This window comes from Pezoporus wallicus, unplaced genomic scaffold (genome assembly GCF_028554395.1).
Source record: "Pezoporus wallicus isolate ANWC-B61680 ecotype Strahan unplaced genomic scaffold, APGP_CSIRO_Pwel_v1 contig_8341, whole genome shotgun sequence".
Lineage (NCBI taxonomy): Eukaryota > Metazoa > Chordata > Aves > Psittaciformes > Psittacidae > Pezoporus > Pezoporus wallicus.
In genome coordinates, this window is record NW_026638083.1 from 1,074,979 (window position 1) to 1,094,869 (window position 19,891).

Genomic DNA, 19,891 nt, shown 5'->3' on the forward strand with positions numbered 1-19,891 from the left:
AGGGGTGGGAAGGAGAGGAGGAGGAGGAGGAGGAGGGCGGGATGATCCTCCCCGTTCCCGCCGTGCTCCGCGCAGCCAGAGCCAGCCCCGGAAGGCGGCGGCAGCGGGTGAGGTCCGGGGCCGCGGTGAGGGGCGGCGGGGCGAGCGGCCTTGGGTGAGTTGATGCGGAGGCTGTAAGGGGAGGGGTCCGGGCGTTCAGAGCATTCCCCCTCCTCAGCCCAGGCTCGGCTGTTCTGGTTCCTGCTTCCGCATCGCGCAGCCCCGGCCGCGGGAGGAGGATGCGCCGCGGTGCCCCGAGCGGAGCCCCGCCTGGCCGCGGGCGCCCCGTTGTGTCGCTCTGCGGAGTAGCCGCGGTGATGGGCGGCCATCTGGGCACCTCCGCGGCGAGCTGCTTAATCTGGCTTTAGCTTGCAGAGCCTGCTGGCGTGGGGCGTTAGAAGTGAAAGCTCTGCTTTACCCATACGCTGCTTCGGGTGGCTTTGTGAGAGACACACGCATGAAGGGGGCTGGCTCTCATGCATGAACCCAGATCTATTGATTAGATTTAAATCGCCTTTTAATTTCTTTGCAATGAAATTCTGTGGACGTTTAAACGTAGTTTGCCCGTCGCAAGTCCACAGCCACATATGTGACCTTAGTGGTACTCTTTTTCTATGCCCCTTGCCCAAGAGAGAATATGATTGAGCATCTTGCATCTCCATCAGGATGAGATCGGATCAGCAGCACTTTTAGAGGACTGCAGTGGAAGAAGGCGGTGGAGCCATTCTCTACTTTATTAATTCTCTATTTGTTATCTATTAATATTAGAACACAATGACTGCTTTGGATGATAAACTGCTTGGTGAGAAGCTCCAGTATTATTACAGCAGCAGTGAGGGTGAGGATGAAGACAGTGACAAAGAAGATAAAGAAGGGGAGAGCACCATTCCTGAGAGCGGTGGGGAGGTAGAGCTCAGCAGCGATGGCAGTGCAGTCAACACAGGTATTGTCATGTCAAACTCATGTCTTAATAAGTACAAACTTAAGGACTTGTAAATGGCAAATCACTTTGTTCATTTTATGTCAACATTTTACACAGTATACAAAAAGTTGATGACAGAGCCACTATTTTATACTGACTTATGAATTATTACTTGAATTTTAAACGTAGCTTTATTGCCCTTTTATGCAAAATGCCTGCATATTTAATTTCAGGTCCCAAGGGAGTCATTAATGACTGGCGGAGATTTAAACAACTGGAAACCGAACAGCGGCAGGAGCAGCGCAGGGAAATGGAGCGACTCATAAAGAAGTTATCTATGACGTGTAGGTCTCACTTAGATGAAGAGACTGAGAAGCAGAAGCAGAAAGAGCTTCAGGAAAAACTCAATGGAAAGGTAGCATGGCACAAAGGAATTAAAATGCCACATAGATGTTTAACATTTTCAGTTTCATTATTTGTGTACATGAAGCAGAGCGGAATCTGTGTTCTAGCAGGAGATTTGTATCCTATTTCCCTGGTAGATAAGAACACAGCTGCAGTATAAGAAGTGCATTGCAACTGTATTTGCCAAGTGTTGTCAAGTTTAAGTATTTTGCATTTTAGTGGTATTTGTGTTTGCCTGTGTTAAGAAATAAGCAATTTGGTTGCTCTACCAAAGAAGTCCAGATCCTATTCCCAGATTTCCCTTGACTGCTTATCAAATAAATCAACTTCAGAGGATTAATACTGAGACGTGTACGGCAAATCTATGACTGCTGCCTCCTGAGCCAAAAAGAAGAGTTTAGGATTCCTCACTGATTTAGTATTTAGTACGTGGGTGGATGTTGAAATTTGGCTTTGACTTTTTTGCTCCAAAGATAGATGGTATTTGAGGTGGAGAATGGTTTTAATCAGCTGTGAGCTGCATAACTAGTTCTTGCAGTTCTAGTCAGAGAAGTTACTAATTAGTAATGACGAAAGCTGTCCATGCTGTTCTATAGCTTAAGTGATGCTATTGTATTCAACAAAGGAAGTGAACAGGTACAAAATACCTCCTAAAATCCTGTTAAATTTAGTTCTACAGGCAAGGTAGTACATTTGGTTGCCACAGAATGTTAACTGAAAAGCTAGATGAAAAAACTAATGAGAAAGAAGGAAAAGTTAGGTCAGGCACCATATCCACATCAGCGCTTGTAGCTTAGGGAAAGCACATAGCCAGCATTAACCTGAATTGAAGTGGGAACATGGAGCAGCCACTTGTGTTATTAGTGCAGCTTGTGGAACCTAGAATTCCCAAGGCTGAAATCACTGTTCCCACTGGACACAGCTTCTAATTAGATCAAAATGAAGTGTAATGCAGAGGGTGCTTGTGCCTTCATGGGTTGCACTTTGCTGTTGCTAAAGATGAGTGACCCACATTAATCCTCTCGATTGGAATTCTCGTTATGTAAGTGACCCATATAGCGATGCACATCTCTTTGATGTATCTTTGTGTGTGTGTTTCTCAGATGACATTACAAGAATATAACATGATTCACAACGATGAAGACGACGAGGAGTTTTTGCAGCGATACCGGAAGCAGCGGATGGAGGAGATGAGGCAGCAGTTGTACAGCGGGCAGCAATTTAAACAGGTTTTTGAGATCACCAGTGGAGAAGCGTTCCTGGACACGGTTGATAAAGAGCATAAGAGCACACTGATCATGATCCACATTTACGAAGATGATATCCCTGGCACCGAGTCCCTGAACGGCTGTATGATCTGCCTGGCTGCTGAGTACCCAACAGTGAAGTTTTGCAGAGTAAAGAGTTCACTCATTGGGGCTAGCACCCGCTTCACTAACAACGCGCTGCCCGCTCTTCTCGTCTATAAGGCAGGTGAGCTCATTGGCAATTTCGTGCGCATCACTGACCAGCTTGGGGAGGATTTTTTTGCCGTAGACCTGGAGGCTTTTCTGCAGGAGTGCAGTTTGCTTCCAGAAAAAGACCTGGTGCTCCTGACTTCTATACATAATCCAACTGCAACTTACAGTGAAGACAGTGATCTGGAAATAGACTGAACTGCTTGTTCCAAGGGCCAGTAGGTGTAGTTGTACAGTGGGATGCTCATGTGCTAGGTAGGGATTGTTCTGTTTCTTCCATAGTGCAGGTATGTTTTCTTCCCTTTCGTGCACTTCAACTTTTGCTTGTTAAAAATCATGTAAAGAATCCCTAAGATTTTCTTCAGTTCAGTGAAGTACACTTAACATAAGTCTTGCTTTTATGCAGTTGAAGTGTATTTTACTAACCATGAAGCTAACACAATTCAGTAAGTTTAGGAGATTGTGTAGTGTCATGTCTGTTCCCCACATCACTTGTGTCCAGTGCTGGGGAATCCACTGCTCCCCTGGGGAGATTATTCCAAGGACTGATTGTTCTCATTGTGAAAAATTTTCCTCTTGTATCCAGTCGGAATTTCCCCAGGAATAACTTGTGCCCGTTGCCCTAATTCCATTACTGCTGCCGAATGTGCACTGCCCTCCTGCAGCACCTTTGTCATTACCATTTCTCAGCAATAACGTTTCCATTAAGGCGTGTTTGTTTATTTGGTTTGGCCTCTACATCCTTCATAAATCAGAGCATATATGGGGAAGTAATTTCAGGGTTTCTGTTACATTAAAGCTCACCCTGCCTCCAGCAATCCTGCTGCTGCGTAGCTGCAAGATAACCTGGGCAGCATGAGAAGCCGTTAGCAATTTATAGCAACTGCAGGCATGAGCACCTTGTAGTTAAGGCTTTACTCAAAGCTTTACTGGCTGGGTTATGGTGTGGCTGCACTGCTGAAACCATGCACCTCGCACACATCAGCATGCTGAGCGGGTGTGCTCTGCACTTAGTTGTTACTGAATCCTTTTCTACCTACTTAATTTGACATTACAACACATTTGCTTTCTCATGCATTACTTACTGTGCTTGTTGTCTTTTAATTTTGAGGAAAGTAGACTTATCATTACCTAAACACGACCCAACATAATGCCCTGTTTAATGATTAAATTTAATTGCAAGTTTTACATAAGGCAGTGTGGAACACCAGGAAGAAATGCAAATGTCTCTGTGCAAGCACTAGGCTCTTAATAAGAATGAATCTTAGGGTAGAAAAAGAAGAATTTGGAACTGTGTCTGTTTGAACTGTGTTTTAAAAAGTAGCATTAGGAGAAGAAGAAATAATTTGTAATTAAAAATTACCGAGTTGGCACAAATTGTAGCTGTTTTAAGGAAACTGGCAGAAATCCAGCTTTTCCAGTGTGCTAAGAGATTAGTTCTTTTCATCTCAGAATCACGGAAAAATAACCCATGAAAGTTATGTGAAATTAAATCAGTGAACATGGATATCAGTGTATTTAAGGGGGGAAAAAAGCTGTAATTTATATTCAGGAGGAGATTCAGTGAAGTCTGCCATGCAGAGAGGGTGCATTTTAGCAGCATCATCCAACCTGGCTTGGAGCGGGGCTCAGGGAGCGCTGACTGCTTGAGTTGCTTTGAAGTTTTGTTTCGTATAAAGTGCTTCATTTTTTTGCCCTTATGGCAGCAAAACTGGAACAGGATCAAAACCTCTCGTGCTGCTCGGTCGGGTGGCCTGCAGCAAGGTGACTCCTGGTTATTACTGTCCAGTGCACAGGTATTGGATGGATGATTTACAGGGCTGGTAGCAAAAAGGAAACGAAAAGAGGTCTGAATGCAATTAATCATTGAGTATAATAAGCAGGAGGGAAAGGGGGGCAGAGAGATGAGGTGCAGCACTGCTTCTCATTCTTGGCACAGGCAGCGTTGCTGCTGCTCCTCTTGGCCATTCTTGCAGTTAAACCCTTCCCAACTGGTAATTGCGTGCCCTAAAATAACAGCACTTTTCATGTGTATTACACAAAAGAACAGAAGTAGTTTAGAATAGGGTAGTGACTAATTTGTGTCTGTCCCCTGTCCATTCAGTACAAATAGAAACTGCAACTCATACCATGCTGTGGTTAAATGTGGGTTGAAGTGTTAAAAGTCTGCTTTATTTCTCTAACTTTCGATGCGATCCTGACCTGCAGATGAAGAATTGAGGTGTATTTATATATACATATGGGGGGCTAAAGTGAAAATGAAATTGCATTAATATCTACATAAAATAATCCTGTTTTGGAACATGTAGCTTGGCATTTGAGCGAGTGAGGCTTGTGGTTTGATGCAGGTGCCTGTCCTTCCACCAAAGCCGTTGTACTGTCACCATCAGATCTTCACTTAAATCAGTGCATTCCTTCTAAATGGTTTGGTTTTGAATAAAGGATGCTTTTTAATTTTGTCAGCGATGTTCCATCGATCTTTTCTGGCACAGCAGCTTCCCCAGCACAGAACATGGTTCTTGGCAGAAAGCTGAGAGGTGGTGAAGTGGGGTTTGGTACCGTGAAGTGGGGTTTGGTACCATGCAGGGCTCTGGTGCAGCGGGTGGTAGAAATTGGTCAACTCTGGTGGCTGACCCCAGGCTTGATGGGCCCAGGTGACTTCCTCCAATGGGGAACTGCTTTTCCATTCAGCCTTAGTGCCCTACTTATCTTTGCCACCATGGGGTTCAGATAACTTTCCATCATCAATCTTGATTCTGGAGAGGAAAACCCTGGAGCAGCTGCACCCCGTCTGCAACCTCTGTCCTTCCCTTCCCTCTAACGTGCTAAAGCATTGCGGGCAAGTGGTCTTCTTGCACGGTCTCCTCTGGTCAGCACTAGCCTCCTGCTCGGTGAATCATCAGTTAAGAGGTCGCAGAACCACAGCCAGATGTTCTCATTGTTGCTGTTTGCACTGCACGTCCTGCATCCACGTCGGTCCCTGCTCAGGCAAAGCTGCAGCTGGGCTGCTGGGAGCTGCTTGTTTAAAACTCAGAGGATGTCCCACAAGCTGTGTTTACCAAGAGCTCAAAACAGCAGTGCTTGCCTCTGCACCATCCCCAGAGCTCGCAGTGCTGAGGGGCACTAGGAGCCCTCACCTTGGCTGGGTGATGCTGGTGGATGCACAAGACTAAATACCATGTTTAGATGCAAACTGCTGTCTTCTACCGTGGATGTGCCTGTGCATTGTGGTGGATCAGCTGGTGAGGATGTGAGTGATTTCTACCAGCTGCCATGGCTGAAAGACTAGCAAAGAAAAGGCAAGGGCTCAGCAGTGCTGCATGTGCAGTCCCCAGGCTCACAGAGAAGGTTTTGATAGCGTTAGTCCTACAGTCAAACAATTTCAAAGCTTTTCCCATAGCAGAAGGCTGAGGTGCAGGAGGGAGATGCTTCCCTGTCCTGGGCTGTGGCGTGTGGGAGCTGGTGACATGGCTGGAAGGGATTTCAGGTTCGCTGGTGTCAGCTCGGCTGAGCTAGTTCCTGGATGAACATTCCTCCTTGGTGACAGAGAGCATCTGGGCAGCTCTCTGTGCCTGATGGAATCCCATACCCTTATCAGTTGGTACCAGCCAGCACTGGTTGCCTTCGATAGCTACAAACAAAAGCAGGATGTTTGTGGTCTAACTGAAACCAGCTGAGCTTGTGCCTTTAGCTGGGTGGTAAAGGAGGCTGGAGGCTGGAGCAGCTCAGTGCAGGGAGGGGGTGATCACGCACATTCTGGAAGTGTGCTCTAGCTGGCTGGAGACATGGGGCATGAAGATCCCGGTGTGGATCTGGGACACGCTGACAGACCGGATGAGGTACTGCTCCCCATCTGCTGCTGTTTGCATTGTTCCTGAGCGCTGTGATTTTGGCTGAGCGAGGGATGCACAGTGAGGGTCATGGCCCTTGGAGGGGCACAGCACAGGGTACAGCCGGGCAGACCCTTGGGGAGAGACCCCCCAGCACTGCCACCTGGGCCAGCACGAACACCTACAGCGTGTCCTCCTGTCCCTCTGCACGCTGCCACCAGCCTCTTCCACCTCCTTGGGGAGCTCAGCATCTTCACCAGGTGCAGCAGTGGAGGAAGGACCGTGAGGGCTGCCTGGGCTCTGCGCTCCTCTGTTCCAAGCTGGGGATCCCTGTGGAAGAGGGGCTGCAGGTGGCCCAGTGCTGGAAAGGGTGATAGAGCACAGAGGGGTCCAGAGTGTCCCGAGGAGGTGGGTGTCCCGTGGGGAACCCCAAAGCTGGCTTAGTGCGAGGTGTTCACTAGCAAGAGAGCTGGGTCTGCTGAGGACGGTGGTGGCAGCTGCAATCCTGTTATGGTTTAAGCCCAGCCAGTAACTCAGAACCATGCAGCCGCTCACTCACTCTCCTCCTTCCCCCCGTGCTCCTGGAGGGATGAGGAGGAGAATGGAAATAATGTAATGAGATAAGAACAGTTTGGTAACTAAGGTATAATACCAAAACAAAATATAATATTTATATATTTAAAATTTTAAAAATATTAAAATTTATAAAATTTATATAGATACTTAGTTAGTACTACTAACTAAGGTATAATACAAAACCACTAGGACTAACTAAAGTATAATACAAAACCACTAGGACTAACTAAAGTATAATACAAAACCACTAGGGCTAACGAAGGTATAATACAGGAGTACTACTACTACCACTAATAATAACAATGATAAGGGAGATGAAAAGGGGAGAGAATACAAAACTAAAAGGGAAAAGAAACCAATAAACACAAGTGATGCTCAGTACAATTGCTCACCACCCATTGATCGATACCCAGCCTGACCCAAGCAGCGATTTGGCGTTCCAGGTAACTCCCCCCAGTTTCTATCCTGGATATGATGTGCTATGGCATGGAATATCCCTTTGGCCAGTTTGGGTCAGGTGTCCTGGCTCTGCTTCTTCCTGGCTTCTTGCGCCCTTCATCACTGGCAGAGCATGAGAGACTGAAAAGTCCTTGATTGGAGTAAGCATCACTGAGCAGCAACTAAAACATTGGTGTTGTCAGTGTTCTCAGGGTAAAACAAAACACAGCCCTGCACCAGTTACTAAAGAGGAGAAAAACAACTGTTACAGCTGAACGCAGGACAGCCCCTGAGGCACTCGGGGTTTTCACAGGGCTGGTACAAGCCTCTCCTAGAGGCCTGGTGTGGATGATGCCCAGGATGGGACCACCTTCTGTCCTGCTTCTCCTCAGCACAGTGGTGGGCGTCCCCACTACCTGCAGGAAGGAATGGGATGCTCAGCGCCAGGCCTGGAGGGCAGCTTTGCCGGTACCTGGGCAGGCTGTGCTGGTGCTAGAGCTCCGTTGAATGTCCTCCATCCTGAGGGCTGCCCCTTTCCGCAGCATCCGGCACACGGAACGACACGTATGGGCACTTCTTCACGTTGAGGCACACGAGCTTCTTGAGCGATGCTGTCTTCACTATGTCAAAGCCAGTTGCTCCACCAAAGGTACTGGGTTTCCAGTACTCTGGGGAGCAGATGGGGTTTCCAAGAAGCCCCTTCAGGGAGAATGGAGCTCCGATCTCCACCATGCTTTCCCCAAAGATTCCATTGGGTTGGGGTTTCTCAAGCAGCAAGCCCGGATAGAACTCCAGAGCGTCAATGTCTCCATACAGCTCTTGCAGTTCTGCCGCTTTCTCTTCCTCTCCTGCACCAAGCAAACGTCAGAGTGCTTTAGAAAGGGAAACAGCCCAGGCAAGGCCTGGCCTTGCTGTGGATAACGGGAACGTGGCAGCTCCCACAACCCAGCCAGCTTGCAGAGGAGCAGCTCATGGTCTTATACCCCAGCGTGGGCACAGAACATCTGCACTGCCCCAGTGAACCCCAAGAGCTCCCACAGCAGCACTGCAGCCCTACCTGTGAGCTCCTGAAAGGACTTGTAGGGCCTCATGCCAAACCTCTTCCGATACTCATTAAACGGCTGGAGCCTGAGCTGCCGGGATTCCTTGATGACCCCAATGGCCACTTTCAAGACATTGGCGTGGATGGTTTGTCCCCCACCGATCTGGAGGGTGAGAACACAAGGAGGAACACGTGAGGCACAAGAGGCACCAGCATCCATTCCAGAGCTACTGCACTGAAGCATCCATGTCCTGGGCACAGTGTCATGGAGAGCAGCACAGCAGCACAGCATCAAGAAGAGGGGGAATCACTGCACAGTGCCAGGGAACAGCTATAGAGCAGCTTGGGCTTATCAGTTCCCAGGGCAGGTCAGAGAATGGTGCAGGAGAAGCCCTGGGTGGATGGTGATCCAATGGCCTGGGTGAAGGGGGGAGATGATGGGTTTGGGAGAACCCAAACACACAACAGCCAGTCTGCACTTTGCACAAGCAAAGAGGGTCAGGAATGGAGATGCAGTCACTTGGAGGAAAGCATCCATGTGATGGCAGCAAAGAACAGTGCTGCTCCCATGCCCAGGCTGCTCCACAGCCCGGTCTGGGCTAGAGGATCCCAGCTTACCGCAGGCTCCTGAGAGCAAACCAAAGGGGCTGCCAAGGCCCAGCCTTGCTATGGTGCTCATGGCCTGCCCATCAAGTGCCTCCCTGAGTAGAAGGCTTTATGTGTAAGATAGGACCCACTGCTGAATGGGAACAGGGATGTTCCCAGGGTTCCACAGCCCCGGCACTGGCAGGGAGGGCAGAGAAGACCTTACCCTTCCCGCAATCTGCTTGGAGAAAGACTCCACCAGTGCCTCGACGCCATAGTCCATGAGCATGGAGGTGTTGTAGAGGAACTGCTCGTAGCTGTACTCTTCCCCCTGGATGACGAAGGAGTCGGGCATCAGCCCGTGCCAGTGATAGAGCTGGTTGAATTCCACCGCGATGCGATTCCGGTACTGGAACTGTGTCCCGAACAGCAGCTCGGGGTCAAACTTGAGGCTCAGGTAGTACCCGCTGAGGTGCTGGACGTAGTCTTCAATGATGATCTTAATGGTCTCCCCTGGTTAAGAGGCAGGAGAAGCGGCTGTCAGCAGCAGGAGATACCAGCTCTGTACCCCGAGACATTACCCACATGCTATGGAAGCACCTCCCAGCACTCATCTCCCCGGGACCTTTCTGACTATGGGCTTGTTTTGCTGGTTGGGAATTTGTCAGTGAATCACTTTATAAGCAGCAAAGGTCAGTCTGCCAAAACCGAAATGGTTCCTGAGGAAGCTGACCTCGACACGCTGCTTGCAGATGAGGTGGTGACAGGGATTTGTCTGGAGTTTGGTCAAGAATGACTTTCCGTGAGATTACAGTACATTCATAATGAACATTAAAATGCAAAAATTCAAAATTGCGACAAAATTACTCAAAATCAATATTTTTGATGGCTCAAAGCCCATGTTTGCTCTATGGACCAAAGCCAGCGATCCTCGGAAGGCTGCCAAAGAAACTCCTGCCGCTAAAGCCAGTCTGGCCACTACCTTCAGAGACCAAACAATGCTCAAGTCCTTGGGCTTGCCCAGTGTCCTGGGTTCAGCTGTAGCAGTCATTTTTCCCCTCCTTAGTAGCTGGTGCAGTGCTGTGTTTTCAACTTTAGCCTGAGAACATCATCACTATTACTGGGGGCAGCAGCAGTGGTTTGTGTTACACCTCAGTTACCGGACTGTTATCTCAGCCCATGGGGTTTACATTCTTTCCATTCTCCTCCCCATCCCTCCGGGTGCAGGGAGGGAAGAAGGAAGGGGAGTGAGCGAGCGGCTGCATGGTTCTGAGTTACCGGCTGGGCTCAGACCACGACACCCAGGGAGATGGGCACAGGGCTCTGTGCTGCCCGTGCCCCGCGGCTCCGCTGGTCCTCACCGATGAGGATGAGCCGAGCCGTCTGGAAGAGCTGCTCGTCGCTCCAGGTGGGATGCTCCCGTTTCAGCACGTCACAGACACGGTTGTGCTCGCGCAGCCAGAGCGTGGCGTACATGCAGAGCCCCGGCAGCAGCCCGAACACCTCCTGCCCTATCGCCAGCTGCTTCTCCTTGGGGGTGGCAGGCGGGTAGACCATGTGGACCGGGGCATCGGTGACCGTGGGGGGGTACACTTCTCCATCCACCACCTTGAGGACAAGAACAGGATGACAGAGAGGAGGGGAGAAAACCACCTCGGTGAAAGCCTGTCCAGCCAGGCCCTACAGGTACCAGGGCTGCTTTCCTGCAAGCAGTGAGTGAAACAGAAACACCTCCCTTATACAGCCCCAACTGCGGAATGCCTGCTGCCGTCAGAACAGCTACACCCCAATGCTTGTCCCTCTGATAAGGCATCTTTGGCTGGCAGCCACAAGGGGCTGGGGTTTCCCTGGAGCTGCCAGAGGGATGTGGCTTGAAACAGCTCTGGATCACAGGGCTGAGACATGTTTGCCTGTGCTGGCTACCTGGAACTTCAGCTTCCCATCCTTGAAGAGTCGCAGCTGGTGCTGCCGCTGCAGGTTGTCCCCATACAAGTGCCCGAGGTCCACCTGCCAAGAGAGCATGGCATCAATGCTGCTCCAAAGGCCATGCATGCCCTGGTCCCCTCCTCACTGCTGCATGCCCCACGCCCCCAGGCATTCCGGCATCCCTCACCCCATGCCCCAGCGCCTTGGTGAAGCCGCGTCCCATCTTCCCAGATGTCTTGAAGAACTGGTGGGTGAAATGCTGGGCGAAGAAGGCAAACATCAGGTTGGTGCCCTGGGGATCAGCTTCGAACTTCCTCCGCAGCAGGAACCTCTCTGCCAGGAGCTGGGGGTCAGGGAGCTGCTGCTTCCCTGCAAAGGATGGAGGTTGAGGGCAGATGCCCTGCGCCAGCCCAGCTGGGTACCAGTGCTGGCCATGGGGCTGTTGATATTGCTGTGCTGAGTCTGCTGCAGCACCAGGCAGCGATGCCTCTGCACAGACTTCTCACAGCCCTCTTACACAGGCTGTGACATGCCCCAGCAGCTCTTTGGATACCATCAGGCAACTCCTGCCTGCAGGCCAGCATGGGCGAAACAGAGGAAGCAGTGCCCTGTAGGTGTATCCATAGCAGTGAAAGCTTGGCATGGGTGGATGGGAAACACCGATGCTGCGCCAGGTATGGACCCAGGGTGCTATGCCAGTGACTCAGCCCCACTGGTGCTGCGCCAGCCACGTACCTTTTGTCCCCATGGGCTTTGGGCAGTCATCCGGCACGGGCGGGAGGATGCGGGTGTAGTAGCTGACGTTGGCATAGGCTTCCCAGCTGATGTAGCCATAGTCAGAGTTAAAGGTGGGGGGACTGGGGATGAGATTGGCACGAACTGAAAAGAGAGGGGGAGTCACGTACGGCAGCATCCCATGGGCTCTGTCCCCAGCCCCTGCTCACAGCCCAGCGCTTCCAGACACCCACCCCTTACACCCCGTAAAGGTACCAGCAGCAGAGACATGGGGGCATCCCAGGCTTTGCTCCGAGCCTTTTAAAGGCTGCAGTTCCCTGCAGAGGAGGAAGGCTTGTACTAACGCACTAAGTGGATTCTTGGATGATGAATGAGATGACAACCACATAGAAATGGTAAAGCCAACAGCCGGAGCCTTGTGAATGTTGCTGCAGCTCCAAGAGCTGGAACCTAAATATTTATGAATGCGGGGACATGAATAACAAGGGCCATATTTCCTCAGTCTGCTTTCCGTGCGGCTGCTTGAGAGCCCTTTGGCCCCAGGAGCATGGCGTGCCAAGAGCTGCTCGTGTTTTCCAGCAGGCTGGAAGTCTGGTGTGGATGGGGACACACGGACAGCCCAGCCTGCAGACCCCCTGCACCCCATGGGAAGGGTGATGCTGTGACAGGGGCATGGAGTGATGGGGGACAAGCTCCCTGGGTCTCGCAGTGAGGTGACTCAAGCCTGGTAGCCACGGTGTCCCTGGGAGGCACTCAGCATCAGTGCCACCCCTACCCACACCTCTGCTGATGCCCAAGGGTCCCCAAGTCCTGCTGCACTCCAAGACCTGCTCCAACCCCTCACCTGTGAGCACGAGCCTCATGAGCGTGTCCCTGATGCAGGTGCTGTTGATGATGTCCCACAGCCACTTGAAGTGGGTCAGGATGAAGTGGTAGAAGGCAGGACTGGGCTTCAGCAGGTTGTGGAGGCGTGTCCAGAGCTCGGCTGGGGGGCACAGACCAGGCAGATCACTCACCCCAGTAATGATGCCGCTGACGGCCCCATGGGGTGCCAGGGGGTCCTCTGGGCAAGAGGGACTTACGGGAGGTGCAGTTGTCCCCAGAGTATCCCGTCCGTGTGCAGTCACACTCGTATCCTCCCAGGCCGACCCTCACACACACCCCTTGGTGCTGGCAGGGGAAGTAGCAGCAGGGATTCACTGCGGGCAGAGAAAGGCATCACCATCCAGCCGCAGCATCACTGCACCCAGCAGCTCCCTGCTCCTCATGGGGGGACACAGCCAAGGCGGGTCCTGCTCAGGGGGATGCATCCCTGGGAGGTCCCCTGCAGTGAGGTGCTTTGATACCAGCCACATGCATGAGCGCAGCCCCAAGGCTGGTGTCAACAACGTGCTGCAGGAGCCCAGCGCTGCCCTGACAACTGCAGTATCAGCAGATGTTACTGCTCAGCTTTTCTCCCACCTCCCTGGCGAGGTGTTTTGGGCAGGAGCATCGCTTCAGCACTGCCCCTTCTTCCCTGTGGAGGTTGGCCTTGTCTGAAACACCCAGGATTGCCAAAGGAGCCATCTGCACCCCACAGCCCCACACCAATGGGTGCTGCAAGCACTGTCCCCCCCCGTTGCTGTTGCTGCCAGGGCCCTGTCCTGCCCGGTGCCACCACAGGGCCATGTCATGGTTATGTCCTGCCCCCGTGCACAGGGGCTGCTGTGCCCCAGAGCCCCAGTGCAGGACCCAGCAGCACAAACACAGCTCTGGTGTTAAGAATAACAGCGATTGTGAGGGCTGGAGTTTGCTTTGGCAAACGTCTCCTCCTTCCTTGCCGCTCCAACCGGATGGAAAGGGCCGACCGCTGCGCCCGGTCCCCAGCTCCCACCCAGCCCCTTCCTCTGCCACCTCCGTGCCCCAGCCTGCAGGCATGAGATAAGGGCCCCTTCCTGCGGGCCCCACGGCGGCAGGATCCTGTGGGACAGAGGGAGAACCCCCCGACATAAAGAAGCTCCCAGCTCTGGGGCAGTGCAAGGCTCCCACCCACACCAAGCCCCTCTGATCCATCCTGGGGCAACAAAACTCAGGGGAGAAAGAGAACCAAGAGCTGGGGTGGCTGGAGATGCCCCTGCCTTTCATCAGCCCAGGGACTGCTGGAAATGCAGGTGTCCTCCGCACTGCTGCCTCCCGAAACCATCCTCAGCATCACCAGGCTGGGTCAGTCCCTGCAGAGCCGGGGCAGAGCCTGTGAACCAGGAGAATGAAAGTGCCAAGAGACAAAACCTCCTGGAGCAGCCTTGGCTGAGGGGTTTGGTGCCCATCAGCAGGATGGTGGTCACTGGGAAGCACAGCGCTTGGGGACACGGGAGCCACCAACACAGTGCTCTGCTCCGGTGCCACCAGCTGCAGGGGGAAGGATGGATGCCGAGAACCATCCCTGGTGTGCTCAGTGTCGCAGCTGATGAAGGAAGATCTCTGGGGTCCATTGGCTTCTCTGCATGATCCATGAGCTCACCAGACCTGGTTCAGATTCTTCGGGAATGTGGGAGCAGGTGCCAAGGCTGGGGCGGAGGGACAGGCACACGGAATAGGAACCACATTTTTTCCATCAGAAATTGCAGCTCAAAATTAGCATCTTCGGAAAACAAAGCTCATTTTGCAGAGCTGCTCCGTGTCCCAGCCAGGGCACAGCAGGGGCTTGGCCAGCAGCTCTGTGATCCCAAACCCCTTGTGTCACAGGGGCCGGCTTGCAAAGACACGTTCAGATCCCAGCCTTCCCATCAGACTCCCTTTCATCTCGGAGCTTATTTATCTCACGCAGATTGCGGTCAGACCACCCATTCGGGCTTTTCCAAGATGGGAATTTTCACAATGGGGCCCATGTTTCAGTGCAGCCCCAGTATCCTCTGGGCTATTCCTGCTTCGGAACCTCTGCACTCGGCACCTAGCTCGACATCCCTGTGCCACGCTCAGTGTGACGCAGGGATGCAGGGCTGCCACAGCCACAGTGTTGGGAAGATGCTCCCTGCCGCAGGCTCCGCCACAGCCCCGTTTCCAGCTGACGTATGGAGCCAGGAGAAGTTCACCTTGCACAGCTCTTCTCAGCACGGGGTTCCACAGCACATCGTGGCCAAGCTCTGCTCCAAGCCGGGTTTGGCAGCATGCCGGGCTCAGCCGAGCTGCCTCCTCCCACCCTTCACGGTGGTGTCAGCCCCACAGGGTACCGGAGGTGCGCCGGGAATGGCATGTTCCAGCCAAAAAGGGTGGGAAGGGGCCGGAGTGTGTCCTGGCCCGCGACAGCAACCCCTTCGCATCCTCTCGGAGCCTCCCTCCTGCGGTGCCTCTCCCCACCTCAGCCTGGAATCCCGCACCCGCGCTGTTGGGATGGCTCCAGGTGTGGGAATGCCGCTGCCAGGCTCAGTGCTGGTGGTGGCAAAGCTGGTGAACACGCTCCATCACTGGTGGGAAATGCCAGATTTCAGGACAACATCCGCTCTGCAAACCGCAGCCAGAGCAACCTGGGGTGAATCACGGCCGGGATGGAGCCAGGCTTGCTCAATGGGACCCTGCTCCGTGGCTGCGGTCTTTGAAGATGATGAAAGGATCATGCACTTGTTTTTCTGTCTCCTCGGGCCCAAAAGCTGTTCACAGCAAAGGCAGCGCAGGCAGATTGTCATCTGCAACCACTTCTGGCAGCACCACGAGCAGAAGAGCGCGCCAGGGCCGCAGCTGCGTGCCACGTGGGCCTCGGGGATGCTCCTCCCTGCACCTGAGCCAGGCTGATGGGCATGAGGATGGGCTGCGGGCGAGTGGCTGGTGCTGGTGATGCAGCCCCAGGGCTCTCAGTGCGGCACCAGGCTCCCTTTGCAGCCCTGTTGAAGCGCCACGGGCCCCATGGCAGAGGGGCTGTGCTGGGAGGAGGGCTATAGAAACAGGCATGAATCAGTGCCCCTGCCCTTGGGGTCTGTGCCCAACATGCCCCACGGCTGGAGCTCGGGCTGACGGTGATGTTTGGGTGCTGCCGCACCTCCTGTTTGCCGGTGGGAGCTGTGGGATGGCTGTGGAGAGGAAAATCAGGTTTATTGTGCAAAAGCCCTTGCACAAAGCTACACCCCTGGAGGCGACAGCCGCCAAGAGCAGGGTCTGCAGTAATAAACAGAGGAATCCCAGGAGAACAGCTCGGCTCCGCTCGCAGCAAGCAGCGTGTTGTTTGGGCTTCGAAAGCAGATCCAAGGTCTAGATTAGGGCTGTGGTCCTCCTGGGGCAATGCTGGGGAGGAGCAGGAGCCAGGCTGCTCTGCTGACAGCACCTCGGGGCATTGCACCGTTCCCCTCATTCCTCAATCAGGTATCTGCCTCCCTAATTGGGCTTGGAAGAGCCTTTCATGTGTATCCCAGGAATGTTCTCCTCTTTCCCCACGTAGTGAACTTCACTTTGATCCTGGCACGAAGCAGTCAGCTCCAGGGGCTGGTCGTGGCTGTGTCATTCCAGGGTGCATCTGACCCAGCTGCTTTGGGCATGTGGGACCCCAGTGTGTTCCCAGGCCCTGTCCTGGGCACAGCAGGACACACGGATGCTGCTCCTGGCTGTCCTCAGCCCCTGAGAGGAGCTTCTCAGAGAGATGAAATCTATGCTGGGAGAGGCCATGCCGAGGAAGGAACCACACAGAGGTTGTCCCTTGCTTGTCCCCACCACCTATGGTCCAGCGCAGTGGGTGACAGCTGGATCTATCCCATGGGATCTCTCCTCTTGGGCAGACATCCCGATGGGCCTCCCCCACATGGCTGCCTGCTGCGTGGCCACAGCCTTGGGGCCTCAAAGCACTGCAAGCCGGGGTTGTGCTCCCCTTTCAGACATGTATGCTCACGTTCTGGGTCTGGGCAGATCAATTCCCACAGCAACAGGTAAACCTGGGCAGAGCCCTGCTGAGGGATGCAGCCCACATACATAGTCTGGTTTGAGCTTCACTCTGGGATGGAGTTTTCCTGCAAGGAGGAAGCTCATTTCATGGAATAAGGACTGCAGTCAATGCTCCATTAAGGAGCTGGAGGAGACTGCACCTGAAGAGCTGGGGATAGAGCTGATGGGATTCAAGAAGGGGTTTATTTTGCCAACACATTCCATGGATTCCTTCCGTACACAGCGTTACTCCTTGACACCGGAGGTGCAGGGGGAGCCTGAGCCCACTGTGGTTGTACCAGCGTGCAGTGAGCTGCTGCAGCACGTGGGCAGGGAAGTGAAACCACGGCTGAGGCCACTGGAGCCATCCCTGCTGCTCCCAACCCTCCATCCTCACCCCCAAACTGCAGTTCCTCTGGTGTGTGCAGGGCCCTGGTGGGGATATTCATTCATGGATATTGCCATCCTTTCTTCCAGAAGCCTGATCCCAGATGGGAAGCTGCAGGGAGCAGCGGGTGCCCCTCACCCTGGTGTCAGGGCCACCCCGGCGTGGCTGCGGTCTCCTCCTGCCCCATGGGCAGCGGTGGCCTTGGATGGAGCCCTGCGCTGTGGTGCGGCCGCGGTCACACTCGGGCCATCCGCGGCTCCTGCAGCCGCTGCGTGTGGTCCCCCCCGGCGCAGCGGGGGGTAAAGGGAAGTTTGTTTTTCAGGGCTGGTTTTGCTCCCCAGTCAGGCGCGACGGGACAAAACCTGCAGCTCCGGGTGCCCCCCGCCGCCCCTGCCCGCCCTCCCTGCCCTCCTCTCGGGGGCTCTGCTCGCAGCCCACTGCCCCATCCGGTAGAGACGGGGCAAGAACCGGCCCGGGGCGATGGGCACGATCCGGCCCCGGGGACCCGTCCCAGCTCTGGGGCAAAGGCTCCGACCTCTCCCCGAGCGCCGGGGCAGCAGCGACCGCCCCTGCGGTCCCCTGCGCCTCCGGGGCACCGCGAGGACCAGATCCCTCCGCATCCCCGGGGCTGGCTCCCCCCTCCCTCCCCGGGTCCCCTCGATGCCTGATACCCCCCCTGGTGCGGGCGTCGCCGCTCCCCCGGTGCAGGCTGCCCCGGGGCTGTCTCCTCCTTTCCCTCCTTCCCTCCCTGCCGGTGCTGTCCCCGCCCTCGTACCGGAGCCGTCGGTCGCGGCGCTCCCGCTGGTGCAGAGCAGCACGGCGTGGGCCAGGAGCAGCCGCAGCCCCGCGGCCGGCGGAGCCCGGTCCCGGCGCCCACCGCCCATGGCGAGAGCAGCTCCGCCGCGTCCCGCCGCCGCCCTCGGCCCGGCCCCGCCGCTCCCGTCCCAGACGCGCCTCCTCCCGCCCGCGACGGGACAAGGACGCCTCCGACAGCCCAGAGCGCGCACTGCGGAGCCCCGCGGCCACCCCTGGCCCTGCCCTGAGCCACGCGTGCCCCAGGAGCCCCCTGGCAGCCCCCGGGTCCCTGCAGGTCCTGATCCCCCCCAGCAGCTTCAGACCCACCTTCTGGTCCCCCTGTCCCAGAGGGCTCCCGACGCGGTGCCCACATCCCCCTGGTCCTCACATCCGCAGCATCCTCATGCCCACACCCTGCTCCCCCGAGGATCTCCATGCCCATCCCCTGACCCACAAGCCCCCTGCCTGGATCGCTATGGCCCGGGCACGCTGTTGCAGCTCAGGCAGCAGCAGCAGGGCCGTGGGCCATGGGACTGGCTCAGTTCGCTCTGACCGGCTGCAGGTCGGTGCCAGGAGGCAGGCTGCCCACAGCCGCCAACAGCCAGGAAAGCTGAGTTTATCAGTGGAACCATGGCTGGGTGTTCTCTGCCTGGCTACTGACAGCACGGACAGGATCAGCCCAGCCCAGCCCCAGGCACCTGCATCACCAGGGGACTGCACTGAGCCTGAAGAGCCTTCTGCATGCGGCTGGGGTGGCTTGGAGCATGATGGGCTGCAGACCTTGCTGGGACAGCCTCAGGGATGTCCCTGAGCCTGGTGGTACCCAGAGCACGGGGGCTGTGGCTGCTCACCCTCCTCTGCAGCAGCAGCAGAGACCCCGGCACAGGGCTGGGTGTGATTCAAGATTAAATGGGGTTTTGTTGTCACCTCCTTGCAGAGCAGCACCCAGGGCATGCGCAGCCCCTGTCTGCTTCCTACACTTGGCTGTGAGGTGGGGACAGGACAGGAGTGGGGCTGAGGGAGAGAGACTGTGGGTCTGGGTCTCATGCTGTGGGGCTTTGCTGGCTTTCAGCAGTGGGGAGGGAGCAACCCTGCAGGGTGAGCAGCCCTTGGAGGTGTCCGACAACGAGCCAGGGCCTCAGATCCAGCTTCAGCAGGCAAATGCATCAGCCGTGACGCACGCATGAGCTCAGCAGGCTCCTGATCACTCTGGAAGGGTGGGGACAGTGGCTGCCTCCCAGTGATGAGCGTGTGCTGGGAATGAGGGGCAGGTTTTGGTGCACGTGTGCAGTTGGGGCAGTGTGTGCCGGGGCCAGGGCTGCTCCTGCCTGCAGGCAGCACCGTCCCGCGGGGCACTGCACACCCAGCTTCTCACCCTGGCCTCTGAGGTGGGGAGAGGCCGAGCTGCCTGGATGGGCACCAAATACAAAGCCAGGGCAGGGTGCTGGTTCAGCACAGAGGATGGGGTTTGGGCGGCTGTTGGGATGGTTTCAGCAGGAGCATTGGGGACGGTGTCAAACACTCACCAAGGCATTGCCCTGTGCCCCCACCTTGTGCCTGTGAGCTCCAGGTCTGTAGGAGTGGAGCAGCACCGGGTTCCTCACCTACTGCTGCCACCTGCCCCACGGCATCCCAGCCCCACAGAGTGGGTTACCCTGCGGGTGAGCATTTTCCTCCCTGTCCCCACAGGCGGCACCACCAACCCCAGCTCTGCCTTTCTCCTCCCACCCCGCAGTTGATGCCCAAGTGCTGTTGACCACAGCACATGGGATCTGTCAGAGCCTGGCACCTCTCACACCCCCTGGGCCAGCCCAGCAGCCTTTAGGGATGTCGCAGCCCCAGCGCTCACTGCCCGCTCCCTTCCCTCCT

The 19,891-nt window shown here is 55.0% G+C and overlaps 2 protein-coding genes across 3 annotated transcripts; one reads left to right on the top strand and one right to left on the bottom strand.

The window, feature by feature from the left end:
* The first annotated feature begins 15 nt into the window (after nt 1–15).
* On the top strand, nt 16–5,285 carry PDCL (phosducin like). Of its 2 annotated transcripts, none has more exons than XM_057409032.1 (4): nt 16–107; nt 808–982; nt 1,195–1,376; nt 2,470–5,285. In XM_057409032.1, the coding sequence occupies exons 1-4, from the start codon at nt 42–44 to the stop codon at nt 3,019–3,021; spliced, it is 975 nt and encodes a 324-aa protein (XP_057265015.1). In that variant the 5' UTR covers nt 16–41; the 3' UTR covers nt 3,022–5,285. The 2 variants fall into 2 exon arrangements, with proteins under 2 accessions (XP_057265015.1, XP_057265016.1); XM_057409033.1 differs by having other exon boundaries at nt 52–154.
* Nucleotides 5,286–7,888: 2,603 nt separating this feature from the next.
* Nucleotides 7,889–18,203, bottom strand: PTGS1 (prostaglandin-endoperoxide synthase 1). The gene is made up of 10 exons (XM_057409034.1): nt 18,003–18,203; nt 13,038–13,154; nt 12,800–12,940; nt 11,956–12,099; nt 11,408–11,589; nt 11,218–11,301; nt 10,656–10,902; nt 9,521–9,807; nt 8,725–8,872; nt 7,889–8,515 (listed from the first exon to the last, which is right to left on the bottom strand). The coding sequence occupies exons 1-10, from the start codon at nt 18,109–18,111 to the stop codon at nt 8,160–8,162; spliced, it is 1,815 nt and encodes a 604-aa protein (XP_057265017.1). The 5' UTR covers nt 18,112–18,203; the 3' UTR covers nt 7,889–8,159.
* Nucleotides 18,204–19,891: the final 1,688 nt, after the last annotated feature.